General features: G+C 40.8%; 1 protein-coding gene across 1 annotated transcript in view; it reads left to right on the top strand.

The window, feature by feature from the left end:
* Pou6f2 (POU class 6 homeobox 2) overlaps positions 1 to 19,938 on the top strand; it is a 463,599-nt gene extending 443,661 nt beyond the window's left edge. Inside the window, exons 8-10 of the mRNA XM_047561027.1 lie at positions 6,728 to 6,896; positions 15,803 to 15,971; positions 19,434 to 19,938. Coding sequence (XP_047416983.1) covers positions 6,728 to 6,896; positions 15,803 to 15,971; positions 19,434 to 19,938 — 843 coding nt within the window. The remainder of the gene's footprint in view (positions 1 to 6,727; positions 6,897 to 15,802; positions 15,972 to 19,433) is intronic.
* The last annotated feature ends 1,428 nt before the right edge of the window (positions 19,939 to 21,366 follow it).

Consider the following 21,366-nt stretch of genomic DNA (forward strand, 5'->3'; position numbering starts at 1 on the left):
GAATGCCTTCCAGCTTTCCCTGAATGGGAAGATCCTGATCATCCATCCTTTGGGATCTGGATCCACTGTTGGGAATCCTTTCTCTGTGAAGCATCCCTGTGCTTCTCCCTTGTCCCTCCTTTCCTCCACACTCCATGCATTTTCAACAGACTTTACCATCATTCGAGGTCTACACCTGAAAGGTGGAGACCAGGCTGATTCAGCCTCATCCCACACAGGTCCAGCCCCAGCCCATGGTGGGGGACTCAGTCAATTATGTTTCCTTTAATTGCTTCTGAATTGTCACATCTCACTGTCTAGGGGACCAGCATCCTGGAGCTGTGCTTCCAGACACTCAGCCCAGGCACTCTGTGTCTTTCCACTGTCTTCTGTCTTTTGCCAGTATGTCCCAAATTAGTGCCTACTGGAGAGCTTTGGAAGACCTTCCATGCAGTACTGTCTTCTCTGTCTCTTTCCCAAACTTCAACCCTTTCCCCTTTCCACTCTCCCACTTCATTATCTCAACTGCATTTAATCCCTCATTTTCTGCTCTGTATCAAAACCTAACTACCATTCTGTCATGTGTTCTTGTTGTATGTTCCATGCCTATCTATAACTGCCTTGGTCATCTCTGTCTGTTTTGGGGCATCTCCACTAAGTCCTTCTCTCATTCTACTTCTCCTCACTATTTCACATCCTCATAGCACCTGACATGAGGGACACCACTTTTCTCTCTTTTTCTTGAGGTCATTGGCATATCTGACCTACTTACCCCAACCCCATCTCCAGATAGGAGGTTCTATGTGGGGCCCTTCTTTCCACTTAGGTTAAGGAGACAGTTCAGAGTCATGGAATACAGCAAGAAAGAATAAGTTTCCAAAATGCTGCAAAACAACTTCCTCCTTGCTGTTTTAAATTTCCCACAAATATAGTTAGTCTCCCCTGGTATCATGTTCCAGGCTCCAAAACTTCTTCAAGGAAGATTATCCCCTGTCAACTTCAAATCATTCAGCAAATTTAATACCTACACTCTTATCCTGGGTACAGAAGAGCAAACTTCTCAATAAGACTCAGGAATTCATTATGTCCTTCAATTTAGTAAAGGTTCTTATTGTATCTGGGTTCTGGCTTCTCTTGTCTAGACATAATAAATCCACTGTCTTTATCCTCTTTCCAAGAGAAGTTCCTTCCAAAACCTGTGTGGTCCCCCAATCACCAGGAGCAGCAGCAGCACCTGAGAAGTTGTGGAAGAAATGCAAATTGTTAAAAATACAAATTCTTTGACCCTACCCCCAACCTAAACTCCAAACTGAAGCAGAACTCTGGGGATAGGATGCAGTGATCTGTTTTTTCATAAACCTCCAGGTGATTCTGATGAAGCTAAATATTGAAGCCACGGATTTAATTTCTCTTCCAACTATTCTAAGATATGCATCATTCAAAATAATGCCAACCTGTGCAGGGAGGGAACAAGAGTCCCAATGCCTTTCCCAGATGCTCTGGCTGTGGGCCTCTCAGGGCTGTTACTGTGTCCATTGTACCACATGGAAGGTTCCACCTCTGCTTCATCCTGACTCCCTGGCATAGTTACATAAGGCAAGACCTTCTCCCTTTTGCCTTTTCAGGTTTGGAAAAGTTTTCTTTTTCCCCCCCAAATATATTTCTCTACATTTAATCCCATTTGAATCTTACTGTCTAAAGGGATTTCCTTTCCCAATTTGTCTAGCACATTCTGCATTTTATACCATTTTCCAAGACACTTGGTACACCCGCTTATTTTTATATCAATTAGAAGTTTAATTGGAAGATGATTTCTTCCAGAAACTAAAACATTATTAAGGACATACCACATCACACATGAAAGATACATGGGGAGCAGTGGCACAGAGAATCAAGAAAATCTTTCCTGTGTGCTGCTATTCCAATCTCTTTTTATTGAATATATGAAACACCCTGGCAGTGCCAACCAACACAAACAAACCAAGAGAGCCAGTCTGTGAGAGCCAGCGGGAAGCATAAAGCTTTTCAGCCTCTGAGTCTTATCCTCCCTGTCTGTCATTCCATGTGTGGGATGGACACCTTCCCTCCTCTGGCTAACGAGAACTGTCCCTTCCCTGTCCTTGTGTGCTGGCTCCCCATGCTACCATCTATTTGCACCTGGTTCACAGCTCAAAACAGGGCAAGAAAGTGATTATGTGAACTCAGACACAGGTAAACTCCAGTTCCTTTGGCAGTCTAGTGGGTGTAGTGAGTAAATAGGAAATGCAATGATATAAAAAAGGATATAGTGCTAAGAAAAAGAAGTTGGAGTACTACAGAAAACAAGAATTAATTATATTGGGTAAAGAACAATTCGTAGGCAACTCCATCTGAGATGTGTCTTCAGATAACACAAAAATCCTAATAAATTTTTGGACTAGCCTCTAACCACCTGAGAGTGTCACGTTTTCTTAAGAATAAGAAAATTTAAATAATTTTGGACCTGTAGAGAATAATTTCTAAACTAGAAAAATATTTTAAATTTCATATTAGAAAAAAAGCAAGTGAGATGTGTTCAAATGGTTAGGTCATGATGATCTACACTAGGGATGATCAACTCTGAAGTGTAGCTCGCCATGATCCATCTGTTTGAACCCATCTCATTTGTTGCCACACTTCCCAACTAGAGCTCCCTGCCATTTTCCTGACTTGTATCCTCTCATCTCCGATGACAGACCTGAATTGAGAGCAGCGAGGCATGGTAGCTTTTGAGTCAGACTTACCCAGATTCATACTAGCTGTGTTGTACCAGGTAAGTTATTTCATCTTTTTAAATCTCCATTCCTCTTCTATAACATCACCAGCACCTAGAAAGAGGGTTATTGACAGGATTAAAAATAATGCATGTAAGAACATAAAGGAAGCAACCAATAAATGGTAGCTTTAGATTTGGTCTTTCAAGATTAAGTCAGTGTAACAAAAGAACTACCTTCATAGAAGCTTCTAAGTTTCCCTGTCCCCATAGGATGAAAAAGGAATAAGCTTTCCTTCATGCCTCCTTTTATTCCCAACTTCCTGCATTTTCTTTTGGCAAAGTATTTCAATGTTTGTGGCTAGTTTTATTTTAGGATTTATTCGCCTATTTCTCTTGCCAATAATTATGCAAAGAAATTACATGTGACTTTTCACAATTATCAATATCTAAAAAATAATCAAATTAAATAACATTTTCCTTCTGCAGCTTATTTAAAATCAGTAAAATTTTCATATTAAACCCCAGAGTTGTTTCATGAAATAATTTAAATCTCTGCCTTGTCTTTTTATATTTGATAAATGTTTTAAAGATAAACGGCTAAAGAACACATCAAAATTACTGAGAATATCAAACACAGAGTGCTATGTTTCACAGACCTGAAAGAATTGCAGTTTGAGGATTGAATGATTAAAAAAAATGATGCCTCTATCATCCTCTTTTTCTGGGGGAAGAATTTGTGAGGGAGAGGTCACCTCTAGGCTGATGTGGCATGTACAGCAGGCTATTTTGCCTAGGCTTACAAGCATGTCTACTATTAATAGACCCTGTGTCTACACTGGCAGCTGGCTCATTATGATGCTACTGATTATACAATCTTCTTGATTCCTGGAAAGTAAGAACTGTTAAAAACTTTTATAGTTTCTCTGAGCTGTCTGGTTGAACTCCAGAGAGAATTCAGGACTCCAGTGTCCTAAAAAGAAGTAATTATTTACTTTGGGAAAAAAGCATCTTTCTCAGATTCCTAGAAATTGTAGATTACATTCTCCCTTTGACTGTGTAAACATGAAACACATTCTTTAAAAAACTATTTTGTTTTCCTCTCAAATTTTTCTCCTGTGTAGTTTCATGCATAAGCTCTAGCTTGCCTTAGTGACACCTAAGTGAGATTTCAACCTAGCAATTTTTTCCTTACTGAGTCATATCTAAGGAAGAACTATTCAAATTGATTATTGTCTTATCCAGTTCCTTGATGGTAGTTTACCATACCCAGAGCCAATAAAACATTGATGGAATGGTAAAACTGAAAACTACTTCATGATTAAGTAACTCAAAACTATAAACAGCTTTTGCCAAGTTTTAGTCTTCCGAAGGACAACTCAATAGGTTAGAGGGAGTAGATTGACAAGCAAATATCCATCACATTTTATTAAGTAAATTAAAAATAGATTTAATCTTTAACATGTGTCCCTACAGTATAAAATTCACTGGATTCAATTGTTGATTATATGCTCAGAAGATTGGCTAATTACCTTAGGCAAATGCTTTATGCATATTAATGTGGGTTCCTATAACCATCCTGATCATCTCTGGATCATAATGTAACCTCCATTTAGAGTAGCTGAATAATAATAAGGGTGTTCACTTGAAATGTAACTGCAGGCAATTCCATAGGAAGAAGAGGCTAATAATCTGAGAAGAGCCCTAAACTATGGAGTGGGAACTTGGATCCTAATGTTCAGCAGCCCACAGGACCTTGGACCAGTTGTTTTCTTATCATAATCATAACAGGCTCATCTGCGGCAGAAGAATAGCAATTGAGTTAGAGGAGTCACTATTAGCCATTATCAAAGGGGGAACAGAGGGTTGATATAGCTCCTTAAGCATATTTACAAGGTAGCCCCTTACTAACAATAGTTGGAAGGTAAATGTTAATTTGATGGTTAAAAATACTGTAGAAAATTAAACAGATTGATGATCCCAGGTGTTGGAGATGATGGGGAACAACTAGAATTCTCCTGGATTGCTGGTGGAGATAGAAAATGGTACAACCGCTTTGGAAATCAGTTTTGGAATTTCTTAGAATGTTTGCCATACATTTACAATATGATCCAGTAATTCCAGTCCTGGGCATTTTTATAAATGAATCAAAAACACAAGGAGACACACAGGCTTGAACATGAATGTTTATAACAGCTTCTTTTCATCATATCCCCATGCCCTAAAGTGGAAGTAACCCAAATGCCTACCAACATAGAATGGATAAACAACAGCAATAAAAAAGAATGAGCTAGCAATGCATCCAACAAAAAGGATGAAAACAGCAGTCCAAGCAAAAGAAGCCAGATCCACCAAGGGTATGAGCTGTATGCTTCTATTTCTGGAATCATGCCAAAAATAAATTCACAGGGACAGAAAGCAGAACAGTGACTGTCTGGACAGAAAGTTAGGGGGAATTGATTGCAAAGGACAAGGGGAACTTTGTGGCATGATAAGAAAGTTTTCTGTCTTGTTTGTTGAGATTTCACAGGTACATTCATTTGACAAAACTCATGAAACCTGTGTTGGAAAAGGGTGTATTCTACTACATGTGAATTATATTTCAACAAAACTGAATGAAATTATGAGCATACTCAGTGGAAAAGCAGTGATAAATGTACAGTTGAACCACCCCAGGCTGACTTATAGGCATGGAAAAAATGGTCCAAGATTAGTGTCTGTTTTGTGGGTGCTACTGGAGTTCAGGACCTCAGCTAATTATGCTCCCAGGCTGGCCCCCTTTTATTAAAAAACCTTGCTACACCTCTGTGAGTGTAATGATGGGTCTGAGCACTCTATTAACCAAAAACTCCACATGTATTCAGTCAACAAAGTTGGCTATTGTTGATGCCACTTACCCACCTGCTTAGGGTCCTGAACTACCCTAGTACCATATTTCTTGAAGAACAATACAGGATGGAGAGGGATCTCTCCAGATGGCCCTAGGACCTGCAATCATCTCCCTTTCCTTTTTTCCTTCCTCTCCTGAGCTGAGTCACTCCTAAACCTCATAGCAACAGTCCTGCAATAACCAGTAAAGGAATAATGAATAAATAGATACAAAGACAACCTTTCTTGATGCACAAAAAAATTTTTTTTAATTAAAATTAATTCTTCCTTGTGATACTGGGACTATAAGCTCAGACCCTAGGGCCACACTTCATATGCCCGGAGACCAGCTCCTCCACACCAGCTGGACGAACCTATAAAATCCTTTAACCCCTCTGTGCCTCAGCTTCCTATTTGTAGATGAGAGTTCAAGATAGTAACAATATCACAGGCTAATGTGAGAATTAAGTGAGAGAGGGCACAAATGTCCCTGACACAGTGGCTGGCAAAAAGTAAGAAAGGAACAATTGAGAGCTATGGGTGTTATGGAATATTTTCATCTTGACTCCCACAATTCTCTATTAATTTTCTGTAGAACATCAAAGAGCATTTTATTGACCCCACAGTAATCCATCCAGACTCTGGGATCTGGGAGAGCAGAAAGTTTCCATATATGCTCAGCCTAAATTGGAACTTTCCTCTAATTACCAGCTCTCTGAGATAAAATGATGGGGTATGGCCACACCTTTCAGTTCAAGTTTTGCATTCTGAATTAATTGTGTTGCATTTTATATATACATACTCGTGAAGCTTGTCAAGTGTGCTGCAATTGTAGAAACAGGAAGAAAGAGTCCAGCCACATGTCATGACTGAGGAGTACAGAAAATTGGGTGCTCTAGCAAGCCAAGTGTGGTATTAATAATATATTTAGAATTACTAACAAAATACCTGTCAAGCAAGCAGCAACATATTATATAAATTTTTTTTTTAAACCCTGCCTGTGGGTACAGGTCCTATGCTCCTCCTAAGAAGAAGACTGTATATTCTTGGAAATAAAATGATGCAAGCCCAGATGAAACTTCCGTTTCCTGGCATTTCCCCCCTAATTTTCCATTCATTTGTGTATTTTTTTTACAACCCCCCATATAGCTCCACCAACCCTCCCAGACGTCAGTGGGTCAAGCAGCCGCCCAAGGCAATCTTCTGCACCTGGCTCACGGCCAAGCATCCATGTCTCAAAGTCCCGTCCGACAGGCTTCCTCTTCTTCCTCCTCATCCTCCTCTTCTTCAGCTTTGAGCGTGGGCCAGTTAGTCAGCAGTAAGTATCCTTTCTGGCTCGGTTTAAATCATGGTTGCCTTCTTGTGGCCTATTTGCAGCATCTGTCTGTCTCTGTCTCTGTCTCTCACTCTCTTTCTCTTTCTCTCTCTCTCTCTCTCTCTCTCTCTCTCTCTCTCTCTCTTTCTCTCTCTCTCTCTCTCTCTCTCTCTCTCTCTCTCTCTCTCTCTCTCTCTCTCTCTCTCTCTCTTTCTCACTGCTATCCAATATTACAATGTAGTCCTTGCCCAGGGCCAGATGGTGGGCCGCAGGCCCCCAGAACACCCTTGGATTAGTGCATGTAGGAGCCAGGCTCCATCCCAAGTGACTCCTGATGTGCTGAGTCAGTCTTGTCCCTCCAGAAGGTAGAAACTGATCAGCTTGCAGGGCATGAGCCAGATAGCTCAGAACTGAAATAACCAACAACAGGCACTCAGCCGGAGGGTCAAGCTGCTTTTCTGTGTGTTTGAAGTCTCCTGCCATTCTGTTTGTAGGTGTCAGAGGAAATAAAAGAGAGCGTGCCTGTGGGCGGGTGGGTGTGTGTGCACAATGAGCCACCTCCAGTGGCATGTGGAGGGAGCTGCATGGCCTGGAATCAGATGGGAAACCTCTGAACAACCATTCATAAAATAAAATAAGCCTGCAAAGTCTCCCTCCCTGAGTTATGTGTGTTTGTGTGTGTGTGTGTGTGTGTGTGTGTGTGTGTGTATAAATTTTTTAGAAATGGTATTTGTCCGCAGGTGAAGATAGCATATTTCACACATGCAAATAGAAGTACATTAAGATGAATGGGGCAATGGTCTGCTTAAATGTCATTTATTTATCTTTAGTACAATTTTTACTTATACCTAAAAATCAAAGAACATGTACACACATTGCAATTCACTGGGAACAAAAAATCCAGCAGTTGTGGGATTAAGGGGCTAAAGTGCTACATAGGCAACTGTGCCATAAAATAAGGTTATGTGCAAGTGAGTATCTGTGTTTGGTCGAGTGTCAGGAATGGCCTGTTATAACAGAATCAGTAGAATTCTCATGTACCTTGGAGTAAATATGATAATGCAAAGTAACCGCTCCAAAAAAGAAAATAATAATATATATTCAACAGTATAGATGATTTAGACCAGAAAAAATGCTTGTGGGTAGAATCATACAAGGCAGTATGGAAAGATATTGGTCTTAAAGATGCATCAACACTGAACAGAATTTTAGGCCACATATGGAGTTTTCCACTGACCTGGTATTTTAGGTTGTCTAGATATACAACCCCCTCTCCATTTGGACCAGAAACACTAGTTTTACCTGAATAAAATCATGAATAAAATTAGTTACATCCACATTTTCACAATTAAAAAAAAACTCATAGGGTTGTTGTAGGAAAAGATTCAGACTTTGTTCCAATTGAATATTTTGCATAAGTTTGTGCAGAATGTTTCATTTCTAAATAACAGCAGTGCTATAAACTTAGGCTGTTAAACTTCAATCTTATTTTTTTTTAACTTTTAAAGAATAGGTGTTTATTTGGTTCACGGTTCTGGAGGCTGGGAATTGAACTTCAATCTTGAAGGAAAAGGACCAAAGTCAAATGTCTTACAAAAATCTTAGATGTGAAAGTACAAACCACTCCACTAATACAGCATTTGGCACAAGGTAAACACTTGATACATGTTAAATGGATAGAAGATGGAAGGACAGACAAATGCATAGAAGTGGATTGTCTCTGGTCACTTATCACAATCTGGACAAGGATTGTTTAACCTTTTTCAGAAATCAGTAACAGAGCTACTTAATGAGCCAGATGGGATTTCAATTGCATGATGACCAGTGGGACATCTAAGTTCTAAGTAAATGATGAGTGTTCTGAAATACAAAGACCTGAAGAAAAGAGTCTTCTTTATCACATACTAGTGAATCATGAAACCCCAAACTCAAACACAGAGCCTGAATTAGGAGCCCACATTGGCTCTACAATCCTCTCTGCATGACAGTGTCTAGCAATACCACTGGGAGTCAGACAAACCCATTGCTGAGCTTATTACTATGGATACTGAGCATGTTGTTTGTTGTTTGTCTTCTGTCTCAAAACCCATCAATAGAATAAATGGTAGAATGTATGTATAACCTAGGTATTTAGCGACCCTATGCCTCTGGTTCAATAATGTGATATAATGACTCACAGAATTCAAGGTAACATGTTTACCAGCTCTTTATAATAGATATGGTAAAAGGTACAGATGAACAGCCAGATGAAGTATGCAAGGTGAGGTCTGGAAGGGTCCTGAGTGCAGGCACTTTTGTCCCCATGGAGTTGAGGTGTGCCACCTCCCAATATATGATGTGTGCACCAACCCAGAATGTCTCTGAACCCTGTAGTTCATGAATTTGTGTGTGTGTGTGTGTGTGTCTGTGTCTGTATGTGTGTGTCTGTGTGTGTGTGTGGTGCTGGGGATTGAACCCAGGGCCTTGTGCATACTAGGCAGACACTCTACCAACTGAGCTATATCCCCAGCCCTAGTTCATGAATTTTTATAGGTTTCATCACACAGGCATCCTTGGTTATTAACTCAATCTCCAGCCCCTCCTCCCCAAATTGTCATCATAACTTGGTCTTTCTGATGACTAACCCCCATCTTGAAGCTATCCAGGATCTCATCAACAGTTACCTCATTAGAACAAGAGATGCTCCTTCCACCAAAGAAATTCCAAGGAATTTAGAGCTCTGCGTCAGAAACCGTAGACAAAGTCCAAGTATAGAACAAAAGATGCTCCGAGCATCCCTATTACTTATTAAATTATAGGAGTTTTAGGAGGAACCAAGAACCAGGAACAAAGACCAAAAATATATTGCTTATTATTTTGCATTATCATAGAACTTTTGATCAAAGTCATAGTCAATGAATCCTCATGTCATTGTCAAAGACTCTCATCCTAGCATTTGCCAACCTGCTACATGCCAAAAAATATTATTCAAATTTCTTACCCATTCCAGGCAAAGGAATGATAAAGTAATGCCTTATTAATGAAAACAGGATCTTCATATGCAAAGAACACCACATCTGGGCTCAGATGACCAAATACATATTCTCATTAGGACATCATGTCACCTCTGGACTTTGCCCTCTGTTAAAACTTGCTTAGTCTTCATAGTCATCAGAGGTAGACATAACTTCTATTAGCTGGTTGTTCAGAAAATCTAGAAGAAAAATCAAATAAATGATTTAATAAATGTTCCAATTTGGTCTAATAATTTACAGTGTACTGTTTTTAAAACAGATAGGTTTGGGTTTGGGTTTTGATTGTGTGCTGGTTTTTTTGGGGGGGCAGGGAGAGTTGGCGTTTTTTAATATATTTTGTAAAATTTGTTCCTTTTAGATATACATGACGATAGAGTGTATTTTGCAATATTATACATACATGGAGTATAACTTCCTATTCTTGAGGTTGTACATGGCATGGAGTTTCACTGGTCATGTATTCATAGATGAACAGAAGAAAGTTACATCCAGTTCATTCTACTGTCTTTCCTATTCCCATTCCCCTTCCCTTCCCTTCATTCCCCTTTGTCTAATACAAGTTAATATACTTTTTATAAACCTCCAGCTTGTAAGTTTTATCCTTAGACAGAAAAGAACAGATAGAAAGCTCCAGAAATACAAAAACCATAACATAAAGATGGTGAGAGCTTGCAACAAAGTGAAATCCCTGATTCATAATTCACACCTTTTCCCACAACCCAGTGAAGTCAACATATTGCAAGTCTACCATTCTCCCAGACTGCTTTGCACATTCCCAAATGATTTCTTATTTTTCCAGAAATATTTGGTAAGTAAATCCATTATTTGCTGTGAGAATAGCTCTAAAAAGCAGATGGGTATTTACATAAGATATTTAAATCATACTCTTGGCAGCTTTTATAAAGATGCACATTACTCCTATAACGAGTGGTCATAGAAAGATGATGTTGATGCATGGTGACTGTTCAGCCTATTTAGCAACCCCTTGCACAGGTACCCAGACTAACAGCAAGAAGAAGCTAAATTTAAAAAAAAAAAAAAAAAACCACCACCAAAAATGATCTATCCTGGTGCAACTGAACACTCAGTTGGATATGGGCCCAGTGACCATGCACCAGATTCTACAAAAACAGGTTTGTTTTCACACACTTTACATTTGGTTTTCATTTTTTTTTTAATCTCTTTACTTTTTAGCCCATGTGTTCCAGATTTGATATAGGAACATCATCATTATACTTTTAAGTCACTGCCAATTTCTAAATCCAGTTTATCCTAAATCTCCAACCCAGTTAACCCCTTTATAGCAAAGGTCAAATTCAGGGTGGATCCTGGCCATCACTGCTATTGCTTTCTCACCCTGTGTTTAATATATTGGGCTGACTTAATCTGGAGCAAACATCTATAAAAAGGACCACTTCCTCCTCAGTCCAGAGAAATTCCAGACCAACTTGCACTAGACCTGGTTAAAGGTGCCAGATCCACCTATGGGGGATCTGAGAGTTCCCATGATCCCAATCAAGGTGACCTCAGAGTCATCCTTAAAATTAACCCAACTGCCAGAGCCAGGAGAATGGAAGAGAGAAACCCAGGATAGTCTATCCTAGCGTGAAATGTCAAACTCTGAGCAAGGGTGAGAGCTTGAATAATATTCCGGGGAAGCCTCTATTTGCCATGTTCACTTCTTATTTCCCCTCCTCAAGCAGAAAAGCATTTATCCCTTAAGAAAGGGGAACTATTTCAACAGTGAAACAGCTTCCAGAGTTTAAGACAAACTTTGAGATAAAAGAAATAATAGTATTAGTCTTTTTATTAGTTACAAGCACCTAGACGGCTAAAGAATTCTTCCAATGTGTAAGGACAAGTCCCACATGTTATAATCAAGATAAAGCAAATATTTGTACAAAGGTGGACCCTTTCTTTGGATGGAAAGATTTCTATAGTCTTGGGACCCATGGGGCAACCCATGTAATACATTTTGCCATCTGAGTTTTATAGATAGGAACATAATTTGAAGAAAGCTAAGCACTCACTTTTGCACAAAGGGATGCTAAGTAAGTTTCCCCTCTTGGAGCCTTTGTCAGCAGTCGATCACCCTGAATAAATTTCACAAGAATTCCTATCTTACCACCTAATTTGAATCAGGAGAAAAGGCAGGAGTGAGAAATGTGTAAGAGGAGGAAGAAGGAATTCAGCTTTCTGGTAAAGTAAATGTTTGCTGGGGCCTCACTGAAGACACAGAGCTCATGGCTCAGGTGCCTACTTCTCAGAACTTCACAGTAAATATTGGATCCTCCACAGAAGACTCCTTCAAGGCACAGAGAGCTTAGAATCCACAACTTGCTTTTCTCCTCTTCTTATTGTCCATGGTCACAGAAATTAGTTCCGAGTCACAAAGAACTAGTAAGAAGACATAGACAATAAAGGCAGCAGGGGAAGAGACAAAAGGTGATAGGACGCATTTACATAAAATTGCTATCCAAGTCATAAACTGGCCCTGCAGTGCACTGCTTAATCTGGTGGCAGCACAGTCCCTGGGATTGAAGTAGACCAGAGAAATCCTTTTAGATTAAATACCCATCCCTCACATACTAGGCACCTCAAATGATTCTAGTTGATCTAGAGATGGGGCTAATAAAAGCAAAAACTTTATTTCTCACAAGGGCTATTGAGCTTTGCTCAGAAAAAAACTCTCTCCCTGACCACAGACTGCACTGGCATTGCCAGCCAGCTGACTCACAGATCTTTGCCACTTGCCAGGCATTAGAGGGAGTGGGAAGGAAAGAACAAGGGAGCTCCGCTCAGGAGCCCCCCTCATCTGGCCTATCTGGCCTATCAGACCTGGACAGGTGAGAGAGCATCAGTTAAGGGTTAGGAAACACAATGGCATAAAGAGGATGCCACACTCAGACCTTGCAAACCACAGAGAAAGATTTCTGCAAGTGGGTCAGCAGGTCCCCCACATCTACTGATCTATTAAAATTGCACATCCCTGGGCCCCTGGTGGCTCTTAGGCTTGCCAAAGTAAGAAAACTGCTTTCCTAAAAGCCATGTTTTTACAAGGAAAGTCTTTGGCTTCGCTCTGGCTTTTTTTCCCCCCCGACCCTCTACTATCTACCCTTACAAGACTGTCCAGCCCCTCTCTTCTCTCTCCTGACCGGACAGGCCTTTCCCATACTTCACCAATTCTGTACCAACTGTTCCTTTCTGTACTAAGTCAGGGCTCCTCAATTATTATGTTATTATTGCCTCACTCCCCCAGCCAAGAAGCTTTTTAAACTTTTTCTTAAATTCTAATAACCCTTCTTTCCCCCCAAAATTTTTTATACAGTATACAGCATATCTCTTCTATTTATATACTGTGGCCCTTGGTGGGACCACAGCCATTGCACTAGCCAAGACTCCTCCTGCTTCCTCCTGGAACCCACCATGGGAATGTATGGTCTAAATGTGGGGTCACAACACATTCTGTGCAGGCAACAGGTCTGAGGGCTGGACGTGAGGACAATGAGAGGTTAAAAGGGCAACAAGAATTAGTCTCAGCGGTGTGAGCATTGCCAACTGCAAATGGAAATCCAGTGCAGCCAAAAGAACATGGAAAATCCAGATTTTTCTTTAGAAATCAGTGTTCAAATATTGGCAAGTAATTTGAAAAATTTGCAAGCACTAGAAAACTGGGTTTATTTTCATGCTGTTCATTTCCAACTCCTGCCTCTAGGGATTTTTTAAATGAAGAAATGAGAAAAGGGGCTTGAGGCTGCTGTGCACATGGATGTAACCCCCACCCCAGAATCCTTAATGAAACTTGGAAGCCACTCCATCCTACCATGCTGGTGGAATCTAAGATCCGGAGGGCAATCTACACTAGGGATGACCCAAAAATGACTTAGTCAATATCCTTATTAACTAAATATTGGCCAGACTTCTGGAGGAAATTTTGAAAGAAAAAGTAGGATTTTAATTCATCTTAACAGTCAAACCAGTTTTATAGGCAACCTCCTCGACCCCTGCCCATGTACAGAGTCTGAATGTGCTACACTGAAGAATTCACCAAATGAGCTCCTGTTCCACCAACCAACCAACCAACCAGTCTTGTTCCTCCCTGTGTCTGTACCCATCTGCACACTGTTCCCACTAACCAGAATAAGGTCTCTCCATTCTCTGCTGCCCATGGGTAAGACCAGATGACCCCTCTTTTCTGTCTCTTTTCCCTTCTCTGCACCCCATGTGGATGTCATACCACTGGCTTCAGATTCTTCTCTCCTGGTATTTTCTCTAATTGCTTCTGATGCAATAGTATTGAACCCCAAGCCCCAATAGACTATCAACTCTAGAGAGGCTGGAAATGTTTCTTACATATGTTTTGATTCCTCCCGCCACTCAGGACCCCCAGCAGTAATTTTGAAAAATACAGATCAATTGTATGGCCATACTACTGTTCCATCTCCCCACAATGAATTTAAGACTAGTGATGAAAATTCCACAGGACTTTTTTGTTTCTTTTGTTTTTTTTTTTTGTTTTTGTTTTCTTAAGAAATGAGGTCTCACTGTGTTGCCCAGGCTGGTCCTGAAATCCTGGGCTCAAGTGATCCTCCTGCCTCAGCCTTCCAAGTAGCTGGGACTACAGGTACATGCCACACCTGGCCAGACTTCTTTTTCAATTATGAAGATAAAGATATAATGTACAGCTTTACTGCAGATTCTATTCATAGGGATCATTTTCTGGAGGCTGGAAGGATCCCTCCCCAGTACGAATCTATACACAAATCTCCAACCCCTTCCCCCACTCCCTCAGATCTTAACATATTTATTTAAAAGTCCTTTAAAAATTGTCATTTGGGATGCAAATGTTTGTTTCTTTTCCTAACAACCAGAGTGTCTATAGACCTGAACCCAGAAGCATAAAATAGTCAACCACAGTCTTTGGAAGAGAACTCAAATTTACTGAAATTGATGGGTTATTGTACTGAAAAAGGAAGAGAGAAACTTTTCACCTAAGTCCGAGGAATGAGGTGAAGAACAATAGAGACAGCTCACAGGGAGAATGGCTTCGCTACAGGCAGGATTGAGCAGCACTTTGAAATCTTCCACCATCCCCAACCCATGCTGTCTCCAGCTTGGTGTATGCTTTCATTTATCCAGGGATCAGTAGCCAGGGGGGGAAAAGTTTCATTCTCCAGCTGTTGTGTCATTTCCCTTGATAAGTCCTAAATTGACCGCGTTATCCTGCACCAAAGGAGCCTTCCTGTGGTAGGCATTTTTTATTATATGCCCTTTCAGGGGACAAAGGCAGCTGTGTCAGTAAACTGCTATGGGGGAAGAAAAGATAATATTATTCTCACAGCTTCATAAGCGTGCTCTTCTGAGGGGCTAATGTGGACATAAAAAATTAGGGAACATTATCATCTGTTAGCCTGGCTTCATGGTGACCAGGTAAAGGAAAAACACAAAATACTATTTTCTTCAAGGGCAATTTTTAGCACTAAAGATCCCAATTATGACACTTCAAATGGAAACCTTTACATGTCTATATTTTTTTGCACAATATTTGAACATATTTATGGGCAAAATGGTATCACATTCCCCCTAGAAAATGCCTCCCTGCACCACGTTTTATTCTTTAAGCCCTGAGAAGCATGCTTCTCTCTTGCGGAAGTGGCAGTATGAACCAGATGTGCCTTCTTCTGGGATAGAAACATCTTGAAGAATGATTTGCAGAGGTGTAATGAGTTGGGGTTGGGAGCTTGGCGCCTCACCTGGGAGACAAAGAGAACATTCTGGGATGTTGAATTCCCCACTATTCTGCTGTTAGAGTCACTTTCTTATATACCCTAATAAACAGATATTACTCTGTTGCATGTTGACGTATTGATCCTATTTTTAAAAACATCTCCACAGATCCTCAAACGGCAGCGGGTGAGGTGGATGGGGTTAATCTGGAAGAGATTCGAGAATTTGCCAAAGCTTTTAAAATCCGGCGCCTGTCCCTTGGCCTGACCCAGACTCAGGTGGGACAAGCTCTCAGTGCTACAGAGGGCCCTGCGTACAGCCAGTCGGCCATCTGCAGGTAACCCGCGCCGCATGTTGTCACCTCTCCTGGCCGACCTGGGCCCCTTGCCCTCTCGGCTCGGTTTTTCATCTCCGGGTGGGCAAAGCTGGAGGGGCAGAGCGTGGGAACAAAGTTTGGGGTAGTTATATGTTGAGATTGATGCTGTAAATGCAAATAAGTATGCTAAAGCAGATTGGAGGGGTTCTGGCTTATAACTCCTGTCAACTCACAAAGAACTTCCAAGGCGGTCTCATTGGAAATATACTACCCCAGGTCAGGAGACTTCCTTCTGGGCCCCAGCTCCTGTGCAGCTGAGAGCCACTGACTCCTGTCTGCACCAAGTATCCTGAACAAATGTTGTAAAGCTGCCAGTCTTCATTTGCGTTAACACTCCCACTACTTCTGTCCAGAGATGGCTATCAGGATTTTTCAAGAAAATACACATTTAAAAAAAATTTTTTTAGCCATCTTGTGACCTTGAAGGAATTCTTTTTATTTGCCTTCCTAAACATAGCTTTAAGAGCACATTTTTTAAAAAGAAGCAGCGGCAGCTGCTTTAAATGGCTCAGAAAAGGGTAGTGAGAATCTGGCCTAATGGTGCCCAACCCCCCTCCCCTCCAAATTAAATAAATAAATGACAGAATCCAGCCTTGGTTGTGTTCAAGTTGATCCGGGTTAAGTCGTCAGAAGCAGACCCCATGCATGCATGTGTGTGTTGCACTAATCCCATGTTTATGCATGAGGTAACAAAGGCACTTCGGTAAGAGCTTTTTCCTCTTGGGCAATGCCTTATGAGTCCTCCTCCATCAGGAAAAGCCAAGAAACCAACTCTAAACTCATTTAAGTGGATTTTGTTCTTGGTGATCCATGAAATGCTGTCTTTTTATCTGCTCTTTATACTTTTAATGTATTCCCCAAAGGACGGAAGTGTACTTTTCCTGCAGTTTAAGACTAAGGTTATAAATAACATCAGTATGGGGTAGTAGCTTGCAGCTCACATTTTGCTCAATGATTTTCCATAAAACCCATTGATTGTTGTTAAATACAAAAAGCACCATAGGATCCTCTCACTTCTATGGTCTCCCCTACTGTTTTTTCTTATAAGATACCTCCCTGTAGAAAATAACCTTTATTCAGTCTATACAAGGATACTACTGCTGGGAAATTTGTTTCAAGGCTTGTATATGTTATTCCAAACAACATGTACAGAAGCATCAACACTAACAAGCAGCATCAATGATATGAATACTGTTGCTCCCTGTTGGGAAACATTAATTTTGTTTCATCTTGACAGCCTTGTGATAAAGGCAGCCACAGGTTTTCAAGTTGTTGCCAATTTGCTATTGTTGCTAAATTCCTCTTTGGCTTATTTTTAGCCCTAAAATGTGATTTCCTTTTATTGATTGAAGTGCTGTCTAATGTTTGAATTCACACACCTAGTGTTTCCTGGGCATTCCCAATCAAATATGTTGATTCCTAAAGTCTTCCCAGAGCAGAGCCGGGGGAAAAACTGTGGAATATAGAGACTTAGAGAATTTTTAGTATTGTACTGCAGGTCAGACACCTTTCTCCAGCTTCAGCTTCCAGTTTTTCAGTGAGGTCATCTAAGGAGCTACCAAGAACAAACAAAGAAAAGTCTTGAAAAAAAATCAAGATCTTACACAGAAACAATTTCAGTGAATCCAAAGAGTGGAAGGGATGTGCAATGGAGCCAGCACACTCAGGCAACATTTCCCCCTAATCAGCTGCAGTGACTCCAGGTGCTACCTTGAGTCTCTCTTTATCAGAGGCACAAAGAATAAGATGCCACCAATACACTAAACATCCCTGTCACAAGCTCCATGCCCCTGGTGCCATGATGAGGTAAAGCCTATTGTGATGCTATCAAGAGTTCAAGCTTTGGGGCTTTTATGGTAAACTGGTAAACAATGCCAATATGCAGTATATGGCTAATTATAACAACACTAGGAGCTGTTGGCCACCAGTGACAAGCTCATTAAATGATATTAAATACTTATTTCACTTTGTTTCGAAGCAAATGTACTTCTTCCCTCCTTGACCTGTACAGGAAGTTGGATTTTTCAAAAATAAACACCTTGAATTTTACAGGGAAGGAAATGCCATGGAAATTGCATTAAAATTTGATCCTATTTGTGCTGCTTGTCACAATGTAAGAGATCTTAAAAATATATTGCCAAAAATGAGATTATGGCACATAAAGGAAACCTATCCTTTATTGTCATTTTGCAAGCATCCTCATAAAACATGTTGTGACTAAGGCAGGTTCATTTCAGCTCTATGAAAACAGACTATTATAACAAGGTGCACTTTGCAGTCAGACTGTTGTATCTCAACAGCATGTTGTATTTCTAAAAGAGAGGGGAATTCTGTGTACCCAAAGTTGTTAATACTGGAAGGTTGTGAATTTGGATTTAGAATTAAGAAGCAAATGAATAAAAGGAACCGGTACTTTTTGTTTTTCATTGAAAGTGAGTATGGATTTGGTACCAGGATGACCTCTTAAAACACTCTATATAATTTTGTTCAGGATGCTTCATATTTTTTAAAGTCAATGTAGCAAAGAATTGCTGATGGCAATTGACATATAGAAGACCTCATTTACAGAAAATGATATCATTCAAGTACAGTTTGCAGATATCGCACATTAAACACAGCTTGATGCCCTGGTGCAAAAGAACACCATTACCCTGGACAGTGATTGGAAGGCTGAGGTGGCCTTAGCACATCCAGGGGTGGGGTATTCCATAGTAATTACAATGTGTCCAGCTGTTTGAGCCAGAACTATGAAGTAGCAACTGGGCTATATTTTACCTGGAAAAGGGGCATGTTGTTAACTTACATAAGGTGAAAATTGTTACCAAAGGTTGGAGGGGTGGAGTGCAGGGGCAAGAGAGAAGTTAAACTGAGACACAAAAGAACAATAAAAATAGAGTCATAAAAAAAGAACTTGCCCCAATTGTCATAACTATGCTAATAGCTCCAACATTTTCATACCCCAGATAAACCAGGAAGAATTTAAAGAAAACTAAATGTAAAGCATAATCTTTTTAAATAAAAGAACATGACAACTGTTTTTTTTAGATGTCACTTGGTAAGGTTAATTTTTGCCTTAAGAAGTCTGAGACTGGGGAAGCCAAGCTGGTGCAACTGAAACGCAAGCTTAGATCTCAGGGTTTCGAGGGAAACCTGGCAGTTGTTTGTGTTCCCGTTGTGCTGGCGCGGGTGTCCTGCGGGTCTCTGCCTCTCCTCGACCCTCGTCTTGTGTGCGCGCGTGGTTTGCATGCACTGGCATGGAGCACGCTGGGAGGGTGGGCGCTGGCTTGGGCGGGGCTGGCTACCTTGCTGCTGGCTGTTAATCTGGAGTGAATTCGCCCTGCCAGGCAGTCAGGCAGGCAGGCAGGAAGCCCACCCTGGCAGAGGACTCAGTGTAAGACTGTTCTTTCTCAATTCTCCCCCCAGACACACCATCCTGAGAAGCCACTTTTTCCTACCACAGGAAGCCCAAGAGAACACTATAGCTAGCAGTCTGACAGCCAAACTGAACCCTGGCCTTTTGTATCCTGCCAGGTTTGAAAAGCTGGACATCACCCCTAAAAGTGCCCAGAAGATCAAGCCGGTGCTTGAGCGGTGGATGGCTGAGGCTGAGGCCCGCCATCGAGCAGGTATGCAGAACCTGACCGAGTTTATCGGGAGTGAACCGTCCAAAAAGCGCAAGCGGCGCACCTCCTTCACACCCCAGGCCCTTGAGATCCTCAATGCCCACTTTGAGAAGAACACACACCCCTCTGGGCAGGAAATGACCGAAATTGCTGAGAAGCTGAACTATGACCGGGAAGTAGTTAGAGTTTGGTTCTGCAATAAGAGGCAAGCCCTGAAGAATACAATTAAACGCTTAAAACAGCACGAGCCCGCCACGGCAGTCCCTCTGGAACCCTTAACAGACTCTCTGGAAGAAAACTCCTAAAGAGACGTCCACCCATAATCAGAGGCAAAATCCACAGTAATGAAACCCCACCCCTTGGGACTCCACCAAAAAAAAAAAAAAAAAAAGAAAGAAAGAAAGAAAGAAAAAAGAAAAGAAAAGAAAGGAGATGAAGATGATAGCAAATTAAAATTAAATTTAAACAACACCCCAGTCATCATCACCATTGTACGTAAAAGACTAAGAAAACTACCAAGTGGACAGAATGGTTTATATGTGTCCATTGGTTTTCCAAAAAGAAAAAAAAGAAAATTTTTTGAAAATTTTTAAACAAAGAATACACCACACGGAAGGTGTGTGTGGTAGGATAGTTCCCATCCCCCACCTGTCTCCCCAAAGCCAGTTTTTTAAAGCAAACCAAATAACCACATACTTTTTGCTGTGTATTATGAAAATGTGAACATGTTTTAAGGAAAAAGAAAAACAAAACTAAAACCAAAAAAACGACAACAAAAACTTGTATCTGTTCAAAGCGAATACAAGCCTGCCACCTGGAGGAGGGCTACATCCTTTCAGGTACCAAGTGCTGATTCACTATGAAACCTATTAACCAAAGTCAGAAACATGGCATTGCAAACGCGATCGTTGTCTACTCTTCTCTGCGTGTAAAGTTGTGTTACAAATTTTTACATTTGTACTAACAGAAAAATAGGAAGCCTGATATCTCCCATCTTTCCCATCTATTGTCTCCACCAACCGGGTGGGTACCATTGTTGAAGCCATTCTGTGAGGCTCACTATTGGTTTGTTTTTTTGTGGGGAGGGAGGGTTTCTTTTATTTATTTATTTTTTTTCCTTCTGGGTGTTTTTTGTTTGTTTGTTTGTTTGTTTAAGGGGGGCATCCTGGATCGTGTGCCAAAGCATTTGTTGCTTTCTTCTCACTATGACTTGTGGGTTTGAGAAAAGAAAACGGAGCTCGCATTTCCCGTTCTTCCCTCATTTCTCCATCTCCGTGGTCTCGGGGGTCTGTTGGAAGGCTGCAGAAGTGGGGAAGAACCGTGTCTTTTCCACTGAGATCCTACTGAAATGCAGGAGAGACTCCAAAATAACTAGGGCTTTGCTCGATGAACTGTCAACACTGGCATAAGCTGTAATTGTGCTCACTGTCCACACCAGAGCTTGGGATTTTTCTCAGTCTGTTGGCCACGTATATGGAGAGCTGACCAAAACTAATTTTGTAATATAAACATAAGCTGCACATTTGGTTCAATACTTACATCTATGTTATGCTTCTGTGCAAAGCAATTTCTCTCAGAAGTCTGATAGCCAAAGAAATGTCTCAAGATTTCAGTCAAAGTACACACAGGCATGCACACACCCATATACACCCACACAAAGAAACAGGCCACAAAGAAAGTGATAGCAACCGGATCATTGTTAAGGGCCATCAAGTATCCTGTTAATCTCATCT

Source organism: Sciurus carolinensis, chromosome 8, assembly GCF_902686445.1.
Source record: "Sciurus carolinensis chromosome 8, mSciCar1.2, whole genome shotgun sequence".
NCBI classification, from domain to species: domain Eukaryota; kingdom Metazoa; phylum Chordata; class Mammalia; order Rodentia; family Sciuridae; genus Sciurus; species Sciurus carolinensis.